We start from the raw sequence: 19,504 nt of genomic DNA on the forward strand, positions 1-19,504 counted from the left end.
AGTCAGGAATAGCCTTGGTTATGTGGTGTCATTTATTTTGTTTATAACACTGCATTTGGTGTTATTTAGTTCTGGTCTGTAATATGAGCATAGTTGGCTTTGCATTATTGACCCGTTTGCTCCATCAAATGACCTTCAGGCATAATGACCTGTCACCCCTCTCCCACCCCCCTGCTCGCCCCGAGCTGCCACCCGTTCCACTCCCCCATAAGAGCTTTAATTGAGTTCGGGGAAAGCAGCTGTGCTTTGGGCTGGAAGCAGGCCAGCCAGCATCAGCCACTGCACCACCAGCCTGGGCAGGCGTGCCTTCTGATTGGCTCCCATCTGCGCCCATGTGACCAGGCTGGCTGGATGCTCTCGTGCAAATGACACAGTTGAAGGGGAGATGGGATGGAGGCTGTCACTGGTATCGAAATGGGGTAGGTTTCTCCTTTTACCTCCCTTTTACAGGAGGTACAGATCATACAGACACGGCGTCTTGCGCTTCCGTCTTTCCATGCGGATTAAGAGCAGCTCCTGCGGGAGTAAGAATAGTGCGTTTTGTGTGAATAGCAAGGCGGTTCCTCTAAGCCTTTTGTTTTGATGGTTGCTTGTTGAGAGAGGCAGACAGGCAGGGTGTGGGGGATGTGTACGCCGATTCTTGCTTTATCACTGAGAGACTGCAAGCGTTCTGCAGTTTAAAGAAAAAAGGGGCAGGGGGGAGTCATTGTACTGGAGGAGAGCAAAAAGAGGACAAGGTCCAAAAAAACGTTTCATAGAGCTTTGGACTGAAGAATTCAATGTAAGCTTTTATAGCTAAGATGGTGGCAGGGAGAGGGGCTGGTACACAGGTTTTGCGCCGATTTACCAGCGGTGCTCTAACAAAGCAGATGTGTCATGGTGGCGGTTGCATTTTTTTCCAGGAATTATCCATGAAACACAATCTGACCTTTGAAAATGTTATTTCCAGGCTGAATTGTCGTTTCCAGAATGAATTATGCTGCACAAAACAGGATTCAAGGTGTGCACTAATGGGAATAAGTAGTTGCCCACTGTGTCTTTGTGGACTGAAGGGAAGGGCATTTACGCTCTTGCAGCTGACTGCAGGATTTTTCAGTCGGGCTTTGCCGAGAGGGGGGTAACCATAGTCTTGCATGCTCGTGCACAGTACTGCACCTCGAGTGACCAGCATGAATACAAAAACCCTAGCCTTCTAACAAAATGGATTCCACTTGCAGTTATCTGTGTTGATCATTTGCACATAATGTGAAAATATAATTGAGGTTGCATCATTTTTTGAGCATTTAAATCTGTGCTAACCTGATGTAAGGATGCATATTGTAAACCCAATAAAATATTCATGAGGCATTGCTAATCCTCTTCTTGGTGTTGCTTTTTTGTGGTTTGTAGCTCCCCTTGCTGCATCAAACCTTTTGTCGTGGTGTCGACCATTTTAGTTGCTTTTCTTGCTTTGCTTTGCCCTTGCTTGATAAGTGTCGTCTCTTCAGAGTGTTTATTGTAATGCATGCACAGTGCTATAAAACGATGCAACGTTTAGACTTTCACTGAAATGTTTTTTTGCTGTTTGACATATTTGCTCTGTCTGAATTTAAATGTCTTAATCGCTGTTTTCTTCCCTGCTGTGGAACATTATTTCCCTATTGACTGTTTATTCTCTGAATGTGTGTCAGCAGATATGTGTCAGCAGATTTCTGTGGCAGTTGGCTGCTTCTGCCTGTGATCAGTCCAAGCCATTTGTAAAGTGCTGCCATCAATTGCAGTATCCTATGGATGGCCATATAGGATTAATTGCAGATCTGATTATTATAATAGAAGGAGACTGGTGTAATTTTGTAGGGCTAATTGATATTCATTTTGATTAAATTAATCTTGCATTTAGTTCTGACAGAACAGCGTAAAGCTTGTGCGGAATGTATGGCTGCAGGAATGAGCAACATACAGGCCAAATTATATGTGCAAACTAGGACCCAACTGACTTATCTGTTGACGAATAATTAGAGGTTAAGCTGGTGGTACAAACATTTAATGAAATATGGACATTGAGAATACATCTACTTGGATTATCACTGTGGAGAAATATAACATTTATTTTTTTAAGGTCACCAATGCAGTAAAATAAATAAAATAGACATTTTAGTGCTGTTTCTTAGTGTTACCTAAACGTTCTGCTACATCAAACATCAGTTTGAAATGTCAGTCAAATCTAAACATCTATCCAGTGCCGATACATTTTAAGCAGTTATCTGAAGATACTCATATGGTTAAATTAACAAAAGAACTGTTAAATATACGCAAACCTCACCTCTAGCAGGGGAATAACAATGTTATAACAGCAACTACATTTTTTATTAAGAGGATGTATAAAAAAAGTAATCATCTAAAAACAAAACTGCAATAAAATTATAGATCTACAGAAATTACATCACTTATATTATTTAAAAAAAAATGCATCAGACTTTCTGCGGCCATAGAAAGTTGCCTTGATAGCGTTACTGATGAAAATGGATATTATCAGTGGGGAGTGTCAATTGGTGGAAAAAAGTCTGGAAGATGCTCCGTACTCTTCTAATTTTTTGGTTATATAATACTGGATGCATCTCAACAGTGAGACTTTCAGCGTTCATGAATCCCAAAAAACAAAACAAAACAAAAAAACATTGGGGCTGTTTTACCACCATAGTCGACAGCAAAAGATGGGAAAATCGAACTCATTGCTGTATTGTATTGTTCACTGCTGCTCCATTGAAAACAATGGGCTATCCGGTTTTCTGTTGACCATCTACTGCTGTGATTTAAACACAGTGTGAGTTTCTACTGTTTATTTCTGTTTATGAAGTGTGATAATTAAGAGCTGACAGTATCATTTGGCAATGCAGTGTTTCGAACTAAAACTATAGGCTGTGTATAATTAAAAATAAATTGTAAATACAAAATTAGGCTGATATTATCGGTTATCAGAATTTTTAGCCCTTAATCTGTATCAGCTACACAGTACAAACCATGCAAACCATCACACAAGAGGCAAAGTACAAACAAATAAGAAAAGAAACATTGTGGACGTGTTGTGGTTTCTTCGTAAATCTTGCCATTTTTAACTGGTGAACTTTGTGCTGCATCACTTCTTACGTTGTAGATAAGATACAATCTTCTCAAGCATAACTAAGGTGATGTAAGCAGACAGGACTGGTTTACATCCCCATGTGACTTTGTTGTAATGGACTAAATCTGTTCCCTTCAGTTCCTTGTTGTTTCTCAAATGAAAGTTCTGTAATTCACAGATAAGGACGGTGCTCCACTATCCTAGTTCAGTGTATTGATGAAAACCAACCTACATTGGCGCTTAACACATAACAAAGAATAAAGAGTTACGCTGACCTAATGACGCCATTCATTCTGGTGGTAAATTGCAGAAGATCTAAACTGATTTTCTGTGGATGAACCTTTTTTTATGAAGTTGGAAACTTAACATAGCAAAAATGTGAATGTTCAGTGCAAGATTTAATATATAACCTGTTTATAAATGTACAAAAGCCACTATTTCTCACTTTTATATTATTCATACTGTTTCTTTTACTGCATAATGGCTGAGCTTGTGTAAAAATACCACCTGACTGGGTTGGTCACATGGGTAGCTTTTATGGATTAAAGGATGAATTATGATGGAAAGAATGAGTAGCATGTGGAGTGAGTGAGGGAAGACGAGTTAAAGCAAGTGTGTGGTAAAATTGTGGACATCTGTGTAATTTAGAAACCTCAACCTCAGCTACTTTCTTGGTTTCCCACACATCAGAAGCCAGCTTTCCATTCCCATCATTCTGATATTTTCCACACAGTCCATGTTGTTATTCGCAAGAAAACAGTCTTAAATGGAAGAGACAGAGCTTACTTTATACCTGCTATCAGCCATGTTGAGGCAAAAGATGAGGAAACTGGAACGGCAAGCTTGTCTATTAGATTTTTTTCAATGCTGCAATTGTGTTGTTCATTAAATCAATAGAGTATTATGACCTAAAAGTGGGGTTTAGTGTGTAATATTTTGTAGCGCAGCATTTTATCTTCAGCCTCATCAGTTTGACAGAATTCAAGATAGTATATAATTTTCATGGTTTCGTTCATCGGTTTTCTCTCCATACAGTACCCAGCATGTATTATGCAAATGAGTCAGACAGCCATCAAGAATCCCTGTGGTGTCAACCAATCCTGACTGCTAGCTTAGCCACTGATCTACAAGCTGATAAATACAACTAAGCTAGCATTAGTGTAACTTTGGGCATCAAGCACAATTGTAAAGAAAAGTGATTTATTTCTTGCATTCTGTTATATTTAGCACAAAATGAACACCAGAGACATGTTTTTTTATTATTATTATTTTTGTGTCTGAGAAAAGAAGCCAGATAAGGTATCTAGATATACAGATGCCTGCCTTATTGTATTTAAAAGGCAGACACCTGTATATCTGAATTGAAGACAGTCACTACAGTTATATGACTGCAGTAAGATAATCAACTTCCCAGTAGTAAAATTCGGTATCTGCCTTCCTTCTCCATTGACCAGCTAAGGATAGTAAAATCCCAAATCAGATGTAGTTTTTCAAAGGTTCCTCCCACCTTCAAGGGGGTTTTCTATGATTCAGACTGCTGTAGCACCGCTGTATGATGTGAGTAAGCATATTTACAAGATGTAGCGATGGTTAAGTTGTTCATTTTGACCGGAGGGTCCCTTTAAGCTGTGTTGACCGTTAGTAAGAATGAACTGCTGTTCATATCATAGTAGTGATGTAAATGTTCATCAGGTAATTTGTGTGCGATTTATTTAACCTGTACCTGTACCAATATATTCCACCATTCTTCATGGACATTTTCCAAACCTGTTTGTTTCAGCCCTAGAGCAGGTGCGGAGAAAGCATTGTCGCAGTAAGGTGGATGTGTAAGCCTCTGTAAAGCTCTGTAAGCCTCGTGGAACACAGCAGTCACTGTAATAGGATGCAGGCCAGCACTCAAGCTGATGTTTAACATGTCTGTCGTAATTTAGTGGCAGCGGAGTGATGGATAATTTCTTATTTTTTCCACTCCGTAGGTCCAGCTTCCCCACCACAGCAGTGCTAAAAATAAGAAAACTTCAGCGGTGCCCAAATATCTTGTCATGGAAGCCACTCCGAAATACTTTGTGCTCGCGAATTATGTCTCTTTCCATTGTCATTTGCCTGCAAGATCGTTATTGTTAGTGAAGCTTAGTGTGCCGTGTGGGTGGAAATGGCCAGGGGGCAGTCCACTCTGCAGTCCGTACACACATGCATCACGTGCATGATTACAGTTGCTCTGCTGACTCTCGTTATCTGCCATTGATTTGAAGAGAGAGTTTAACCCTGTAAGGCTGGGAAACGTATAGGAGACCAAATGTGCAGTTTATAGCGTTGATCTATGAGCTTCAGGATGAATCAGAAAATACGATGAAACATTTATCTTTAGGGCAGGATGATGTTTTAGCTTAACAGAGGATAATTTTCCATGTCGTTTAATAAAGATAATTACTATATATATGGATGTTCACACATACTCAAGTACTCTTTTATCCATTTCGAATTGCCACTATGTGAATACTGAGATTGCTGTTCGTGTGTCTGTGTTTCAATACAAGAAAATTCATTGAAACTCTGGTAGTATGTTATACTTTGATTTTCTGAAAGCCACAACATGCACGCATTATTAAGGATGACTGAGAAGGCAGAGATAGCATAGCTTTGTTGGCAGCTAGGCTAACTACTCTTGCTGACGTTAGCTAGGTCCAGAAACAGTGGAAAAGTGTTTCTCTGACAAGCCAACATGTTGGCACATTGTCCACTGAGGAGCAGGGTTAACAGGGTTGTTCCAGTTAGCTCAGTAGTTCATTTGAGTGTCTGTTACAAATCCAGCACTAGTGATGTTCCTCGGCTACTATTGAATAAAAAATGTTTTGAAATGCATTTCTCTGCCTGTGCGGGTAAAAAGGTAAGCCACGGCTTTCTCTGCCGAAGTCAGTGATTTTTTTTTTTATTTATTTATTTATTTTTTCATCACAGCCATGATGTTATTCGCCATAACACACGACCTCAAGTGTTCTATTGCTTTTATACAACAGTTAAATAAATAAAGTAAGAAATACATAAATTGGGTCGTGAATGTGGCATTTAATGTTTTAATGTTAGCAGTTCCTTCCGCCGAATTTTAGTTCCTTAACAAGCAGAGTAACGAGCTCTGCTTACTCGCTGCACAGTCTGCTGTAAGCCCCGCCTTTTGAAGTTCAGACAGAGCCATAAAACTGCCGCAATATCAAGTTTAGCGCAGTTTTGTCATTTTTTTGCCAGATCAGTATCAATGTTGTTTTGTTCCAGCCAGTCTGTAAAGCATCTTACAGCCCGTTTTGTTTGGCGAATGGTGTTGGGTTCATTTCTGGCTGATTCCAGGTTGTTTAGCTGTTCTTCTGTCTCAGCTGCCGACTGAGAAGCTGCTCAGTGGTGATGACAGTTTGGGAATTTAGTGTCGTCTCATCTTCAGAGTCTGACCAAATCGGCTGTCGGTCAAATGTGATCTTAAAAGTGTCCATTTTCCGTTTGTGGCAAAGTAAGAATTAAAAATGTTCAAATGGTTTGAGCATCTCGTACAGCTGTCAAAGTCGTTGCTTAGCAACTGTGTCTCAGCGGAGTGATGGTGTTTGTGAAAAAAAACGTGCTGTTATGGTGAAATAACATCACGGTTAGAACACTTCTCAACCCTGTTGTTTGCCATATAATTCCTTCAAGTGGGTGGACAGTTCAGCCATGGTCAGCTTGAGTTTTATTTCAAGGCATGGTTGTTTCACATATCTGCTATGTTAGCTCCCTCTCTGTTTCCCTTTCTCTTTTCATGCTGCTTGCTGCTGTCAGACGAGCTGTCAGGTGTTTTACACAGGCCAAAAAGTAATTAATAAAACCAGATTAGCTGCTTTACACCTAATGCTTAAGAGTCTGTTCCCTCTGCTGTGCAGGTCAAGAGGTAGTCCAAGATGGCTGCAGCATCTTATGATCAGCTGCTGAAGCAAGTGGAGGCACTGAAGATGGAGAACTCCAACCTGAGACAGGAACTTGAGGACAACTCAAACCACCTCACCAAACTGGAGACGGAGGCCTCTAATATGAAGGTATGTTTCAGAATTTAACCCATGGCTAGGGGTGGGGAATTAGACAAGATTTAATTCACAATATGATTGTGAATATATTGTAGATCAAGGCTGAACAATTGTTTTTATATTGAATTTGCGATGTGAGTGTAATTTTCAAATCGGAAGAGCTACAGTTTTAACCTAGATTTTTATCCTAGATTATTCAGCATTATTTCAACAAGTTTTAAGTGGGGAAATTTAAGCTAATAACACAAAGCTTGTGAACTAGCACACTACATTCAGCAGTCAAGCCTCAAGCCTTTTCCTTCTCAAGGGAGGAAGAAAGGCTCGGAGCTTAATTTATAGAAAGTAATCGTGATATTGGTCAGAAAAATTGCATTTAGACACTTTTCTCAAATGGTGCAGCCCTGTATTGGATAATGACGGTGTTTAAAGAATATTCATCTCCATGTTTCATTACAAAGAGAACAAAATTAGTGGATTTACTGTAGCACAGTATGTAAATTGTTGAATAAAATTGAGTTACTCAGTTTAAAATTGAGTTTTTGATAGTAGTTGTTAAGTGTGGCATTCTGTTGGTTGCAACTTATTAAACCTCAGAAAAACAGAACATCGTGATACACATTGTGTATCGTGAAAGTGTCCTTGAGTAGTTTTTTGCCATATTGCCCACACCTTCTGTTGGCTATATCAGTTCTAGAGCATTTATAACGACAATTTAATGGACTGCAGCTGTTTCATATCAAATGGATGATGAGCCTCGTTCTTGATGTAGTGTAGGCCGTTTATCTGGCTTTATGTGAGGTGTATTTATTGTGCTTGCATTCAACTTGAATTACATAGCCAGCTTATACTAAGAGCAGTAAGTCAAAATGATGCCTTCTTTTATTGAAAGACAAGGCTGAAGTTAACTCACTGCTTGAAATGGACTTTTTTGTGAACCCCAGCCTTCCTCCAAGTCATTCTGACTGTGCTTTCTTTTAATGTCTTCTGCCCGGCCCTTCACGGCAAAACATCACTCTCGATCCGTTCTTTCCACCTGAATGCTTTTTTGTTTTTCCTAAACCCTGAAACTGACTGCTGTGTTCAGCTCTTGGGGAGCTTTTGATGCGGAAGAGTCAGCCTGCTAGGTGGGAATTGAGTCGTTTGGATGTGACTTGGCAGCCCTCAGCTAGGGGAGGAGAGAGTGTGACAGAATGGAGTTGTTCTGGGCTGAATGTGCAGAGGCACTCTGCTAAAAAGACTTCTGCAAGTTCCCGAGTGCACAAATCTGAAAGAGCTCTGTCACTTTCGATATAAGGGACTGTTTATTAACATCATTTTCGAATGTTGTTGTACAGCGTTTGAGCAGTTAACTGAAAAAAGTGCTGTTGAACGTCATTCTCTGTAATGTCTTGTTCATCAGTGTCTGTCGAGGGGTGTTTGTGCCATTTTATGGAAGTGCATTTGGTGTTGCTAGGGGGGAGGCTTTGAAGCGGAAGCAGATTTCCGCTCTACATCTTCATTCGTTGTTGGATTCTTAAGGGGAAAGTGAGTCTTTCTGGTTGGAGAGCTGTGGAAATGAGACATAATAAGAATCGAGACATCTGTCAAGTCAGTCAGATTAGATAACCTAGTTATTATAACCTGAAAATGAGCATCAGCCAGTCTGTGACATATGTTGGATGAATCATAATCATGTTCGCTGTGTCCATGTTTGTCAGCACTCAGTAGATTTAACGTAATCATTTAGCATTCCATTTACTTTTCTCCATACCCCTCGCTTTATTTCCCCTTAAGGACATTTATTACTGTGATGTAATTGCTTTAATGTGAGAGAGAGGACCTTTCATTCCAGACGGCATTGTCAGCCAGTAGCTGTGCTGTTGCCAAAAGCGAATGTTCTCTCCTGCCCCTTTCTGAGGATGCCATCGTTGCTAGTAGAGGGAGCCGAGGGAATTGCTTCTCTCTCTGGGGTCTCAAGAGGTAAAATCTCTGTTCATGCCTTGGGTTATGTAAGAGGTCCTGGACATGTCTAAATGTGTCCTCCCACATTTGGAAGCTGTAATGCTCGAAACGAGCCCACCACACGGGCACATTTGGCCGTCCCTGATGCCAGTGGTTATGTCAACTCTAGGAATAATCATACCCTTTGGAGCACTAATGAGACATTGGTTTGGCCAAATGCAGTTTTAGCTCTGACAGATGTGGGCAGTACATTGTCTTCTCGAGGCTATTTAGATTACAAAAAATTAGGCTATGCCAGTGAAGTGCACTCCTCTTTGTGACGTTTGCCTTTTAATTTTCCTGTTCAGAGGTCTTAAAAATCGGACTTTGAATCCAAATTCACTGGCAGGTGAGTCACTACGTGGTCACTCTGCCACTTCAGTGACTTGGCTAACTACCTGTACCTTACAAAATACAGGAATGGAAACTGGATTCAAGGTCAGGGGCCAGATTTATGAAAGTGTCTTAAGAATAAAAATCTTTTAAAATGTTTTTTCTTAACTTCTTTCTTAAGAAGAAAAGGTATGAGGTTGTTATTCTTCAAATAACATCTTATTTTGTTTTCTTTCCTTTACTATTTTTTTAAGAATAATTCCAAGAAGTGGTTTTCTTGAAAATATTATGTTCTTAAATGTTCTCTTAACCTTACAATAGCCTCACACTTGTCTGAGGCTGTTAGGAGTTGACAAGGTAAGCTTCTAAATTTATCACTGATAAATGCTGCTCCTGCCCATCCTCGTCCGTCACCCCACAATTATACTATTTTCTAATGAGAATTTCTTTGCTGTTGGCTGTTTCTTCTACTATAACCTCTAGTTCTTATTTTTAAAAACTTTGTTAAACAAAATAAAGAATAAAAGTTAATACAAATTCAGAATGCATCTTACATCATTATTGGTACATGGTAAAATGCAATGTAGCATACATAAGAAAACAGTGAACGTTTCCTTAAGAAATCTTAAGGAAATAATTAAGATGATGGTCTTAAGAGAATGTTTGTTTGAAAAGAGTTTTTTTTGTTTTGTTTTTTTTTTTTAAGCATTCTTATGAACGTCATAGTGTTTGTCTTAAGAATGCTCTCATGAATCCAGCCCCTTGATTTGAAGATCTCTGGTCTAGACCTTCTTTTCTGTTTTTTACCTACTTTCTTTTGAAAGTAGAATTATTTAATGGAGTAAGGTTTAGTTTATTACATAAAATATTAGTCCGGTTTTTCCAGATTTATTATTATTTTTTTTTAGATCGATATACAGATATTTTCTTGGCTGCAAAACAATATGATGTTTGCTGCCCTTTAGAAATAAACTTTATGACCAGTTATCCTCATCAGAGTCTTTTTAGCAATGCTGGTGATTTCTTGGTGATGACTGAAGAATGTACAGAATCTATAGTTTTGGCTCATATACTTGAGCAGGGCTTGACATTGAGCTTCCAGGGAATTGTTTTGTGGGCCTGTAAATTCACATTTTATTTGAATTTATGGTCAAAATCACTTGTTTGTGGTTAAAAAAAAAAGTATTTCCAAATGACTGCTGTAATGCATATTGTGTTTTAAAGTGTTAAAGTGAGTGCTGGACAATTTATAATGTGTGAGTAACAGAAAACAAAAGAAAAAAAAAATTGAGAGCCAGTGAGAGAATGTGAGAGAGCTTTTGGCGTACTTGATTTAAATGGTGTTACTTTCTCAGTTTTTTACAACCATCTTGTCAAAAAGCCTCAGTCACTATTATTTTCTCTCTCACTTACTCACGGACATACACGCTTCCTCTCTCTCTCCTCCCTCGTTCGCAATTTCACGCGATATTCGGAGGTAAATCAGACAGCACCAAGTGAACAGCTGGGGTGCTAATGTTCAGTAAAAAGTAATTAAAGACACTAACATTAACAGAGTGCTGCTTCTTAATTCTGTATACAATTATTATCAAAAAAGCAAGCATACGTGAGAACCATGTGGTTTGATGGTCACTTTTGCAGCTGATGTAGATATTTCCCATTGAAATCAGATGTATTTGCTTAAAAAAATAATATTGGTATTGGACAGATATTTGGATTTGATAGATATTTCAAACCCATGTTTGATGTGTTTTATTGTACTCTGGAAGCATAGTAGCACAACACTTAGGCGTCAGTGGGCAACTGTACTAAAATGTCTGCATTTTATTCATTTTATTGCATATGTATAGTTAAATGTTATATTTTTACCTAATGATGATTAGGGATGTGTTTTCCAACTAATTTTGATATTAGCCGTAAGAGCTTATGTGTATCTGGTTAACTGCAGAGACGGGGAAAAATGGATTTTGGCTGTAATTAACATTGAGCTGTGGCTCACATTTTTAGGAAGCAGCAATGGGATTACACAAACATTTCGCATCATTTTAATCCAAAAAAACCTTTTTTTTAATAATTTTCTTTTAAATTATACACGGTTGAGTCACATTTATGATGACCACTTCCTACTTTCAACGGCGGCAACGTGTAGCTCATGAAGGAAGTCACCTGTCGTGAGCTGGCTTGGTGGGTATATAAGGTGTGGAAGGCACTCTCGACCGATTTGGGTATGAATCCATCCTTGCAGATCACGTACACCCATACATGCTGATCGTCTTCCCTGGGCCGGATGGGATCTTCCAGCAAGACCACGTGATGTGTCACACGGCTAGAAATGTCTGACATTGGTTGGAAGGGCATTAATAAGACTTCCAAGTACTACCCTGGCCCCCTAATTCCCCAGACTTGAACCCAGTTGAGCATCTGTGGGACCACCTCGGTCGTTCGATCTATGGATCCCCCCCCCACGCACCCTCCAGCAGCTGTGGGGTGCACTGCAGTCAGCATGGCTCCAGATACCTGGTAGACAACCTACCAGGGCCTTATTGAGTCACTCCCAGCCTGTCTAGCTGTTGTCCTTGCTGCACACAGAGGTTATTCTGGATATAATAACGTGACTCGACTGTGTATTTCAAAAATAAGGAAATTTGTAGGTTTTCATGTCAGATGAGTAATGTTAACGTAAGAGGCTTCCTCAGATGAGCTAATGAGCTAAAACCGCAGCTAACCAGTACAACACTGGATGCTGGTGAAGACTAGTCATCTACAGGTTTTTTCCCTCTACAGTGGACGATGTACCAGCGTTAGTTTGTCAGAGAAATTGTATGTTTATCTCTTAAATTTAACATTTGCCTAGTCTATTTAGAAAAAAGTCACACTGTTGTCACCTTCTCAGTTACATACTTGACACTGTGCTGACGTTAAGGCTCTCACGTTTCAGAGTAGCAAAGTACAATGTTCTTACTCTTAAATACAAGCAAAACTCACATTGTACAGGTCTGTTAACACACCAAGTCAGTGTTTTGTTTTGTCTTCACATGATGAAACAAATACTCGAATAATGATTTTAGTATGGCACCTTGAATGGGTACCGTACTTGAGTGCACATGCCTAATTCTTATCCAGGTAGGTGTAGCCCCAAATTCTACGTATTGTAAATGTTTATATATTGGGATCAGCCCACAAATCCCATAACAATGCATCCCCTAGTCTTGTTATCACGAATATGATCATTATGACCTACATAAGCTTACTGATAATACAGACCCATCCCATAGACACTCTGTTATCAAGGCTCATTTGATTGAATCCTGTGCGACACAGGCCTGCGACAGCCCTTTTCCTCCCTCACCTCTGGTCCATTCGGGGCTTATTTTAGCAGCGCTTCCTTCCTGGCTTTGTTTCCCTGATGAATGCAGCTCATTTCCGTCCCACAGCCATTTCCTCTCTCATCTGGCTGCTGGAGACAAACATCTGCAGGCAGACAGTAAACACCTCACATTCATCAATAACTCCCCTTCCTCTCCCAGCATTGGCAAATTACACTTACAGAGTACAATGGTGGCTTATGCTGTTTTCCTGGTCTTGCTCCAAAAGGAACACATGAATGTTAAGGCAGGTTTCAGCAAGGCTCTTTGGGATGTCAATAACTATACTCATTTGTTTGTGGGTTTTGATTCCTGCTGTCATTCCTGGTTACGGAGGAAGTCCTACAGTTGGTTTGCTGTCCACCAACACTTTGTCTGTTCGTGTTTTGACATAAAACAATCTGATGTGAAAAGCTGTTTTACTCCTACTGTACATTTTGGAATGTGGCTTCTTTCAAACCACAGAATTGTACTATTTGGATTGGCCAGGATCACGGGGACACCTCACTCATGCCATCATGGTTTCCTGTCACAGTTGGACTCTGCTACAGTGGCTACATCTGCTCTGATGAGCACAGTTCTGGCAGCACTGTCCTCTGCTCAGGCTTAGAGGAATCCCATGGCTGTAGTCTCAAGCTTAGCAGTGAATGCTTCATCAAAGATTGGACTTTCACTTGCAACAGTGACTCAGAATGTTATCATCTGATCTCAGTGTTTAAACAGAGGGTAGGCTGTGCAGTGCATCAATTAGTGGAGGAATGGATTTGAGGGAAGCTTAGTCAGTGCCCCAAAATAGGGTTGTCTAAAGTGTGGGTCATTCTCTGAGAGATGATGGTTTGGTTGCATAAGTGGGAAATTTATTCACTCTAATGCTGCCTCTCAAATCATGCATTAAACTGATTATACTGGGGAGGGAAGATCTCTGGCTGATGATATAAGCTTATCCTTAACAGTTAAGTCCATATCACATGTTCAGAAATTTGTAGACACCTGCTCATGCAGTGTTCAGAGGTGTTAATAGGGAGTTTGTGCTTCCCTAAAGATACAATGTGTGATACAATGTGTGATACAATGTGACGCCTACCAAATTCCCTGGTGAGCCAGGGAACGAGGGGTTATAGCCATTTTATTTACCATCCAAAAGAACCAGTGAACCTACATGTGACTTCTGAATATTTATACGTAACGTTTATAATAAAATAATGATAATTCCAAAATTAACCTTACTTTGGGGGCTTTTTTGCCTAACAAGCAGTATTAAAACAATGTCTTGGACATCAGGGAACATGTTCCTAAGCCTTTTCATTAATTTCCTTCAAGTTAGCTTTTAGAGGCATTAAACTCTTTGGACGTCTGGTTAATATCACCACCAGTCTGATTCAGTAAGTTTTTCTAAAGTAGCACATTTTTCATCAAACCACTCTGAATGACAGTCAGTATTTACTGAATAACTTACAACCCCCTTTTTCACAGATTTGTTTTATTCCGCTTGCATCCCATCTGTTATATTTTTCTTACAAGTATCAAGGATGCCTTTATCACTGGGCCCATAGTGAAGGTGGACTCCAATCCCAGATTCTACTCGTTCGCTCTCCACTCAAACAATACTCACCCAGCACAAAGGCTAAGCCTTGTAGGTGTCTTGTCTGACTTCAGGTCAGGCAAAATACCATCAGTTAAGGAATTAGATTTCCTCAGAATTCTTGGCTCCTTTCCTATAGATGCTGACCACAGCACATTGATTTCCATTACAGGGAGGATAGGATGACATCTTTAAAAGTGTTTGTGTGGTTGAGCTCCATGCATGAGTGCATTTATGACAGAAAGCATTTCAAGGGCATCTGCCATCCCTTCTGGATCAGTGTAAGCCGAAACCATGTCTGACATTGAATGGTGCAAACAAAAACCAAATTATGCTCATGAGCCATGAGTGTTTGGCAGAATTACTCCTAATGTGGATTTGGCCAGTTAAACAGGTTCACTATAAGTAACTATTTTCGGTGGTATTTTTGGATTATTCAACGAAGTTTGAAAGACTGAATGAAGACAAAGTAAAACAAAAAGCAGCGAAGGCAAACATGTTTTTGTCATCTGTCTGGTCCATATTCTCTGACTCAGAGCATAGTAAGAGGTCCATGATCATATGACCCCCCCACCAATAATGAAGCTGTTGTTTCCTGTTGAGTCTGCTCGGAGACGTCACATTTTGCTTGGGAAAAATATGCCAGTGTCACAGTCTCCGAAACGCTCCTCTGGTTTTGTTTGTCTCTGAATGAAGAAAGATGAACGGCTCGTTTCTGGTTGACCTTTCCTTTTCGGACATCTCCGGCTTTCAGCCGGCGCAACGATGCGTGTCCGCAGAGGTCAGAGGGCTGCAGCCGTGCTGACCTCGCTCCTTCGGGGAGGGGAGGCGTTTTCTCTGAATGGGAAGCAGCTGTATTCTTCATGAGGCTGTGGGTCTGCTGGATAGGATGGGTGGAAAGAGCTGCTTCCTGAGAGGCAGTCTCGTTGCTGGGGGCTTTTTCCCCTGCCTGCTCTGTGGATTAGCTGCTCAGGCTCTGCTGGATGTAGAATCGTCTTGATTTCTGTAATGGAGCTTTTACACTGATTAGCATTACACATGGCAGATGTTAATGGATTACTGTGAGTTTGGTTTGTCTGTGAAGATGCAGAGAAGCAGACTTTCCTCTGAACAGTCAGTGCACTGTGGTAAGTAAATGTCTCTTCTTAGTGTAACAAATTAGTCGTACATTTTAGTAAGTAATACACATTTGTGTTTGTGGCATTTAGCTAAACTATGTTCATGTTTATGTTGAGAAATTAAGAGCTTTTGAGGTTCTCACTGTTGTGGTGCTCTGTTAGTGCTTTTGCATATGCTTTGTGGTATTGTTGGTTGTATTGGTATTTTTTAAGAGTTAGAGTGGTAGACCCTTCAAAGGTAGCAGTCTTAGTCATGCAAACATCTTGTCATCGAACACATGCTGTGAACACACTATACAAGTGAATACACAGTTTTCTCTATAAATTTATGTTCAGTTGTGATTGACAAGGAGTTTCTTTATAATAATTTCATTTTTATTCAAGTAATTCATGTGTGTGTGCCGTCCATACTGGGGAAAAGATAAATTGCATATTGTTATAAAATAGTGTTTACCAATATTGTTGTAGTTTAACAAAATACTGTTTAGACTGTGATGTCAATAAGAGAGCTCAAATAGGTCTGCTGTTGATTAGGGCTTGTAAAATGGTATAGGAATTTGATTGCTTATGTCTGCAAATATCCAGAAGGTGGAGCTCTTTCTTGGTTTCTTGTAAAAAAAAAAAAAAAAAAAGTGCAAAGGTGAAATGCCACGCTTGTTACACGTCTCGTTATCTCCTATTCATGGAAACGACACCGTATTTTAACAAAATCACTGCAGAACCCCAGTTGTTAAAGCCTAGTGTGACAGACACTAGAAGACTAAAGCTAGCTGCTCCAATACAAACGAGCTTGCTATATAAACGATTGGATTTCTGGGACTTGGGAGCTGAATTTAGTGTGTTTAGTGCACATTTAATGGTAGGGGAAACACAGTGTTTTGTTTAAAGAAGATAACCTGCATGTCATCCATCTCAGCTGTTGGAGACACTGATACATGCTCTTTCTCTTCAGATGCTTTACTAATATAGACTAATCTACATTTATTAAAATGTGACCTGTTTGGGCGAACTAGGCCTTTTGTCTTAACACTGCTTGTAAAGAAGCATTTGCCATCTAACTTTCTACCTATTAAGGTATTCAAGGGGCTTTTCATAAAGACAATGGTTCAATGTGTAAACCTGTTTGAAAATAGTTCTGTATAGAACCGAAAGGTTGTACAATGTCAAGCTTATAACAATAGAAGAAGCACCTTTTTGGTGCTACATAGAACCATTTTTGAAAAGGTTCTACATAGAATCATATCAAACACCATTCTTCATCGATCTGAAGAACAATTTCACCATGCAAAGAAACATTTAAGCATGCAAATGCTACTTTGAGTGTTCATGATTCTATGTAGAGATATGGCCTTTGCTAAAGAACCCTTGAAGAACCATCTCTTTTTAAGGGTGAAGAATGGAATAGTATTTTGACTTGACACTGAAGATCCAAAAGCCTGAAGTTGAGTCTGTATGCAGGCAGCAGATAGACTGAAGAAAATGACTTAAGAGGGCGATCAGTACCTTTCAGCTCGCATCTGCGGACGCATCTAACATGCAATCACAACATTAAAGAATTAGCAAGAGCACATCTGTAGCACTTCAAAGCAGTTTTGTGCTTCTGACAGAGAAGCTGTTTGATGGGACTTCAAAGCATCGATGGAGGTTTTCTTTTCCTTTCACCTTATCGCAGCCACTTTAACCTACAAACGAAAAGAGCCAAAAATATTTCCCTTCTTCTAGTCAGGTAGTCTGCTTGATCTCTGTGATCTAAAGATCAGTCTTGGAGCGTGTAATAAGCAAGATGTTTCATGTTTTTATCACATCAGAGAAGAAGGAAGACAAAGCAAAGAAGAACCAAAAATGTTCTTTTATTTGTTTCTGTTGTGCAGGAGGTGCTGAAGCAGCTGCAAGGAACTATTGAAGAAGACTCAAAAGATTCTCAAGGCCAGATTGACTTTTTGGAAAGGCTTAAAGGTATGAGGTTTGATTAAGTTTGATTTAAAGGCATTTGCAGTACTTTGCAAAAGTCTGAGACCATTGTTTATTTCTTTCCACTCCAGATGGTCAAGAAGAAAACATAATAGAAAATTACACAGAAGCCTCTCTAGCCACAGCTAAATATAATATCAAGTATATCAGTATTTGGTGTGTCCACTTGTTATGTTTATGTTTATTACAGCTTCCATTCTTTTCAGGAGACTTGCTTTTATTTTCCCAAAGAAATCTTCTGGGATATATTTTTCCACACCTCCTTTAGTATTAGAAGTTGTTTGTAATTTTTGCTTCTCTTGATGCAGCTAATCTCTGGGGTGGTCAGTCCATTGTTCTGAGAACACCAGCAGCTTATTGATTTTCAAATTTTCTTTTTTTGTCCATTTCCTTATCCCAGTAACCGCTTCTTGATAGCTACACATCCTTTCAGAGTCATAGCGTTGAGTTGTCGTCTCACAGTGGAAGGATGGACCGAAACACCTGTGGATTTTTTTCAGATCTGAAGCAAGAGTGGAGCTTGATTTTCTTTTCTCTCTCAAAGATGAAAGCTTTAAATGATGGGTTTTGGTGCTCTGCTAGGTCTCGCACAGTTGTTAGGTGATGCATTTTCTCATCTTTTTTTAACAATCGTTTGTGTTCCAGTTTTGGAAACTCTTGACTTTCCCCTTTCTTATGTTTAGAATATCTTACGTCACCAGAAGTACCTCCTGAAAAATGAATGACTTGTACTTAATGGCTGTTTTGACTAGAAATGTAAAGTAAATGAACAGTGGTCTCTGATTTTTGCACAGTGCTATATTGTATTATGATGCTACAGTCATTCCTCATTAAATGCATATGTAATCCTTTGGGTTGTATAAAGTCGTCTGTAAGGTAATATCTAAAATAGTGCCAGTCCTCTCTAGAGTTTCAGTCCTAGCTTTTGAAATTACAAGGCAATATCATCACTGTGTTTATCAATTCCTCAGAGATAAGCCTAGATCCTAGTGGTTTCCCGGGTGTGAAGCTGAGACCGAAAGCCTCCATGCAGGGTTCAAGCTCGGGCCGTTCTGCAGACAGCAGTCCCAGCCCAAGCCCCATGGGCTCTTTTCCCAGGAGAGGGGTGGCAAATGGGGGCAGAGACAGTGCTGGATACCTGGAGGAGCTGGAAAAGGAGAGGTAGGTGTTGTGTGAAGATAAATTTGGCCTGAAAACGAATTTACGTATTTTTCTCTTTAATCCAGATTATCAGTAAAACCAAGACATGTTTGGTGTTCGAAGTCTGCCTCTCTTGTTTTGTAAAGGGTTGGCCTTGTCTAGTTTCTGACACTGCCTGACTGGTGCTGTTTTTAGCTGTCCAGTGTACTTTCGTCCATGTTTATAGATAACAGTATGTCATACAGTTTCAAACCACATAAGCAAGTCTATTTGAAAATTCCTGTTGCAGGCAGGTGTGTGATTTAGGCATTTACTATCATCCTACAAGTATTAGCTTTCATTATGTGTTAGCATTTAATATGTGACCCTACATCACTTTGAGCTTCTATAAAAACTCACTCTTGCCCAATAAAAAGACTTATTAAAAATGTCTAAAGCATAGACCATTGAACATAAAGGTTCAGTCAGAAGTTTCATCCAACTCTAAATTGCTTTTGAACTGAGATTATATTTAACTGTGGTGTAAGATAACACCGGTGTCCCGTTACTCTATTAATTCCCAGTTGACATGGAGACGCTTATTTCTGTCGCAGAGTAGCAGCATATTTAACTCCTGTACAACACTGAAAACATTACTTATCTGTCTTTTTTGTGTTTAGATCTTTATTAATGGCAGAGCTGGAGAAAGAAGAGAAAGAAAAGGACTGGTACTATGCCCAGTTACAAAACCTCACCAAAAGAATTGACAGCCTTCCACTGACTGAGAAATGTAAGTTTATATCAAGAAAGGAATACGTATAATATTTGATTTAACACTCACAGATTTCAGCATTGGCACAAATAATCATGACTAAACTTCAGTGATGCTGTAT

The 19,504-nt window shown here is 39.6% G+C and overlaps 1 protein-coding gene across 2 annotated transcripts in view; it reads left to right on the top strand.

Moving 5' to 3' along the window:
- Positions 1-19,504, top strand: part of apc (APC regulator of WNT signaling pathway) — a 47,417-nt gene that overhangs the window by 11,126 nt on the left and 16,787 nt on the right. Inside the window, exons 2-5 of one of the 2 annotated variants that reach the window (XM_036594272.1) lie at positions 7,003-7,155; positions 17,393-17,477; positions 18,464-18,653; positions 19,292-19,427. In XM_036594272.1, the coding sequence (XP_036450165.1) occupies positions 7,021-7,155; positions 17,393-17,477; positions 18,464-18,653; positions 19,292-19,427 (546 nt within the window). In that variant the 5' untranslated portion in view covers positions 7,003-7,020. Of the gene's footprint in view, positions 1-7,002; positions 7,156-17,392; positions 17,478-18,463; positions 18,654-19,291; positions 19,428-19,504 lie in introns of those variants that run through there. The other variant, XM_036594271.1, reaches the window with a different exon arrangement.

Source organism: Colossoma macropomum, unplaced genomic scaffold (assembly GCF_904425465.1).
Source record: "Colossoma macropomum unplaced genomic scaffold, Colossoma_macropomum, whole genome shotgun sequence".
Taxonomy (NCBI): Eukaryota; Metazoa; Chordata; class Actinopteri; order Characiformes; family Serrasalmidae; genus Colossoma; species Colossoma macropomum.